General features: G+C 34.1%; 1 protein-coding gene across 2 annotated transcripts; it reads left to right on the top strand.

Moving 5' to 3' along the window:
• LOC107624197 (outer envelope protein 64, mitochondrial) lies at positions 135-3437 on the top strand. Of its 2 annotated transcripts, none has more exons than XM_021113085.1 (9): positions 135-585; positions 664-816; positions 889-1013; positions 1560-1706; positions 1944-2126; positions 2309-2453; positions 2605-2773; positions 2903-3037; positions 3127-3437. In XM_021113085.1, the coding sequence occupies exons 1-9, from the start codon at positions 338-340 to the stop codon at positions 3328-3330; spliced, it is 1509 nt and encodes a 502-aa protein (XP_020968744.1). In that variant the 5' UTR covers positions 135-337; the 3' UTR covers positions 3331-3437. The 2 variants fall into 2 exon arrangements, with proteins under 2 accessions (XP_020968744.1, XP_016182165.1); XM_016326679.2 differs by having other exon boundaries at positions 138-585; positions 1581-1706.

Below are 5167 nucleotides of genomic sequence, written 5' to 3'. Positions count from 1 at the left end.
GTGTAATTTATCTATAATATTATTTTATACTTTAATTTTTATTTAATATACATATAGTATGATTATTGCTTAATATAACATATTTTAACTTTTTTACATAAAAAAAAATCTTCAATTATCCAAAATCTATACTTCTATACTTCTACAGTTCTATGTTCTTTTACTATCTTTATGACCTGAACTTCAGATTTTTTTTAACTGTAAGAAATGAAAAGTTGTGAGTTGTGACTCAAAATCTGAACCGTTGACTGCGCTATGCTGATGTCATGTCTTCTACCACCTTCCGCGCTTCCTCAACCGCCAACCACCACCTTCTATTCTCTCTGTTTTCTGCATCATGTCCAAAGCCCTCAATCTTCTAAAGCGCAATGCTTCCAACCCCAAACTCTGGCTTCTCCTCGGCCTTGGCCTCACCACCGCCGTCCTTCTTGTCACCGAGACTCGCCGTAGACGGCGGAGGCGGAGGATTCCCATCTCCCCCGATAAGGAGTTGTACGGTGCCTTTATGCAGCGTTTTGAGCTTCTTCCTTTCCCTGGCGCGCGCAACCAAATGCTATGTGGCCTAACCTTTGCAGTGAAGGACATGTTCGTAATTTTCTTTTGTATATTCCTTGCTTCCATTCGCGTTTCCTATCTGCTTCGTTGAATTGAATGATTCTTCAGATTTCATGTGAAGGGGAACGTGACGGGGTTTGGGAACCCTGATTGGAAGAAGACGCACCCTCAAGCTGAGATTACCGCCCTTGTTGTCACCGCTCTGCTCAGCAACGGTGCCACTTGTGTTGGCAACACTCTTATGGACGAATTCTCTTTCGGGTTTGCGCTTCTCCTCTCGATTTCTCATTCACTTTTCAGGACAACTTATTCAATTATCACTTTCTTTTGCAGGATTTCCGGTCAGAACCACCATTATGGAACCCCCATCAATCCTCGCACGCCGTCTTGCATTCCCGGAGGTTCTTCCAGTGGCTCTGCCGTGGCCGTTGCTGCCGGCCTAGTTGACTTTGCTATTGGTGAGTGTGTTTTTGTCGTTGCTATTTTGCATAAAGTAGAAACTCCGGTGCTATTAACTTCATGTTGATAGCTAAAGTTAGATGATAATTTAGTCAAACCTGTCAAATCATTCAATGACTCTTAGAACTGCATCTGAGTTTCCACCATAATAGGTTTGTGTTGCACATTTTTAACGCGGGAAATAATCATACATTTAACAAATCTAACATATAGTTGAAGTTTGGATAGAAATAAATTTTTGGGGGCAAGCATTAAATATACTCTAGGATTATGCAAGTATGTGAGAATGAAAATGATGCAATAAGTTAATTATTTAGAGATTAGTTCAAACATTATAATGTATATTCAAATGAAATATGTAATGAGATTTATTTCCTGTGTTAAATACGATTCATTATTCTTGTGTTTAACTGTATTTCATTTGACTTATTGTTTAAGTATCCATTTTCTACAAGACAATAGGGTTGTAACTTGTAACGGATAACATTTTAGGGTTTCTAAAATTGACATTCTGAATGAGCATAATTAGTAAACTTTACACACAGCTGCTGTATTTGTTTCTGTAGGTACTGATACTACAGGATGTGTCAGAATTCCAGCAGCATTTTGTGGCATTCTTGGGTTTCGACCATCTCATGGAGCTGTAACAACCATTGGAGTTCTTCCAAATGCACAAAGTCTAGATACTATTGGTATGTTGCATGATTAAGTCTTTGGTTGTTATACTTTTGAATGTATCTGATTTTATCATAGATTATAAGGTTTTATTTCTTGGAGTCAGAACTATGTGCATGTCAATACACAACTGAGTATGATATTACAAAACTATGGTTAATTGTTTGATATCTTACATACATATGTTCAAGATCCTGATCAACAATTGCAGTTTTTCTGATTGTTTATTTCTTTATTGTCTAATTACATTTCAGGATGGTTTGCTCGAGATCCATCTGTCCTATCTCTTGTTGGACGTGTTTTACTTCAATCCAATTCAGTAGAGACCAAAAGGATAAGGCAGATTTCGTTTGCTGATGATCTTTTTCAGTTATCTAAAGTTCATAATCTGAAGACAGTATCTGTTATCGGCAAAGCTATTGAGACTTTGACTGGTTGTAAGTATCTGGACATTTGAGGACTGATCTGTGTGTGTTCATATTTAATAAAATCTCTTTCGGTTGATTCGTGGTTTAAAAAAGGAAAGAAAATTTTTGTTGTTCAAAGAAGAGAAAGTTCAAGCATATGGTGCATGATGAAGCATTGGATCACAAAGAAATTTTTCCCTTCTGTTTTGCAGATCCGTCTCCAAGACATATGAATATTTGCCAGTATATTGCTTCTAAAGTTCCCAATCTAAAGGGTTTCTGTGAGCAATTAGCTCATCAACAAGATGGAACATCAATTTTGAAAGCTCTCTCTACAGTAATGTTATCATTACAAGGGTATGTCCTTCATTTTTATCATTTGACTTAGATTAGATTATGTTACACTTTATGATTTTATCCTTTTTGTTAAAAAGCATATTGCATTATATATTTTTGTTGATGGCCTAATATATTATTTTATAATCCTGGACTTGCACCTTATTTCCAGATATGAATTCAAAACCAATCATGAAGAATGGATTAAACATGCAAAACCCAGGTTAGGGTGTTATGCATCTGATCGTGTTACTGCGGCCATCAAAACTACAAATGATAATATAAAAGCCTTGTACAGAGTAAGGACAGAGATGCGAGCTGCTTTTCAGTGTCTTCTAAAGGTAGTGTAATATCTATAGTAGGTTCCTAAACTGTTAAAAGATCGACATGGAATTTGATTATATTTTGAAGATGATGAATACCTCTATGCTATTCCCTTACCTCCTCAGTGTTTTATTTTTGTCATATAGGATGATGGAATACTAGTTATTCCCACTGTTGCAGACAACCCATTAAAGCTTAATACAGAGAAAGAGATTTCTTCCGAGTTCCATGAAAGAGCTTTTGCATTATCCAGCATTGCTAGCATCTCTGGTTGTTGTCAGGTAAATTTCTCTCACATATTTTTCCTCAGTTCATATGCATTCTTCTGAGACTTGGGTTAATTTTATATTTGGTTTTGCATTATTTACAGGTTGCAATTCCATTAGGACATCATAATGATTGTTGTGTCTCCGTGTCATTCATGTCATCACATGGAACTGATAAATTTCTACTTGATACTGTCTGTGACATGTATAAAACTCTTCAAGAGCAAGTTAGTGTCGCTTACTCTCCTTTGCCACCACCAGATACTAATGGTAATTTTGAAATTTATGACCTTTTGGAGAACGTTTAGTTCTTTCTTAAATTTTTGCGGTCAGAATCTCATGCAACATTTCTTTTGTAAATATCATCACTATCATTATTACTTAATAAAATCCACAAGGCTTGATTAGAACAGAATTTGGATTTGAATCTTATGCTATTCTTAGTCTAGCCAAGCAGGAGCTTAGCTACGCTTGAAAGAGAGACGGGGAGACAAAGACTAAGAGACTAAATTAAGTCTTTATATTATATTTGATATAAATTGAATTATGTCTTAGTATCTTATTTGGTTCAAGATAAATATGGATATAAAATGAAAATATTTATTAAAATATCCTTAATTATTAAAAAAATATTAAAGTTTCAGTCACCGTTTTCATAAATTCTAGTCTCTTGGGTAGCATTTGTTGAGGTACTGGGACGGAGACCGAGAAACTGGAATTCAGTATACAATAATGTTTGTTCCATTTTTGGCTGATTTGGAATTGGTTCTATATACTTTTCCTTATAGTATTATGTTTGTTAGTCTAGAGACTGGTACTAAAATTTCAGTATTTCAATACCTCCAAAAAGTAGAGACACAAGGGACTGAAATTTTTTGGAATAGCCACTGAAACTTGAATAATATTTTATACCTAAAATACCTCCATTTCAATTAATTAATTCCAACTTTATCCTTAGGAAAAGTCTAGGGGGCCAGCAACTTTTGTGTTTTTTGGCCAGCACTTAACCATCAAAACAAAAGTGAGTGATTTTCCACCATTAGATGTAATCTCACACCATTAAAAACACTATTGATGGCCAATTGATAGTTACAAAACACCAAAATTGCTGGCCCCTAGCATTCCTCTTGTGCAAATTAAATTAAAGTTTCAGTTTCTGTCTCGCACTTTACACCACTCAGTCTTTGTCTCTCAGTCTTAGTCTCTCAGTCTTAGTTTTTCAGTCTCTGTCTTTCTTTCAAACGCTACCTTGTATCTTTATTTTCTAGAGATATTGTAGGGATTGAAATTTTATATCCTAGAATTGAAATTTTAGTTCCATTCTCTAGCCATTAAATACAATACTGAGTTTTAAATTTTCAGTTTTAATTTTAATTTCTAAAAATAAACACTATCTTATTGATGGTTTTGGGATTCAAGGGTCATATTATATCTTTTATATAAAAAAAGAAAAACAAAAATTTAAACTTTATATTTTAGAATTTTTGAGATGCAATATATTGCTGAGTTTGTGTTTCACGATATGCAATGATTATGAATGTTTAATACGTTATATAATATTTTGTCTGTATATATAAAAGTAGTTGTCAAACTTTTTAATTTAACTTGTATCTCACTCTCATTCTAAAAAAAAAAAGAAAAGAAAAATATATAGGTAGCTATTTCTTTGGGTGTGTGTCCTCAGGTTTTGCAAGTCCAACATTGACCTTAGCGACATCGGTAGCTGTGGCCTCTGGCTTCAATTATTTAACTTACGTTTAAAAATAAAAATGAAAAATTTAAAATTTATTAAATATTATTTATTAAAGTCATATGTCCAGACATGGAATTTTTAAAATCAGTGTAATTAGATATTCTTTAAAAATTATCTATTATTTAGCCTTTAAATATAAAAGTTTGTAAAATAAGACATTACGTGAAGAAATACAATTCTGAAACGAAGTGCACAAAATATGAATTCCCAAGTCTCAATTAAAGTTGAAGAAGAAAGAATATACGACTCTATACAACATGTTTTCCATGATTAGAGTGTCACTACACGAAGCAGATTCAGAGTCCTGCCAGAGCATCAAAACCCTATTATTGTTGCCTTCTAAAACTGACACTTAGGCAAACCGACCTCAGTTTGCCAGAACCTACTAGAAC

This window comes from Arachis ipaensis, chromosome B10 (assembly GCF_000816755.2).
Source record: "Arachis ipaensis cultivar K30076 chromosome B10, Araip1.1, whole genome shotgun sequence".
Taxonomy (NCBI): domain Eukaryota; kingdom Viridiplantae; phylum Streptophyta; class Magnoliopsida; order Fabales; family Fabaceae; genus Arachis; species Arachis ipaensis.
The sequence above is the reverse complement of the archived record's forward strand: the minus strand, read 5'-3'. Positions and strand labels throughout refer to the sequence as shown.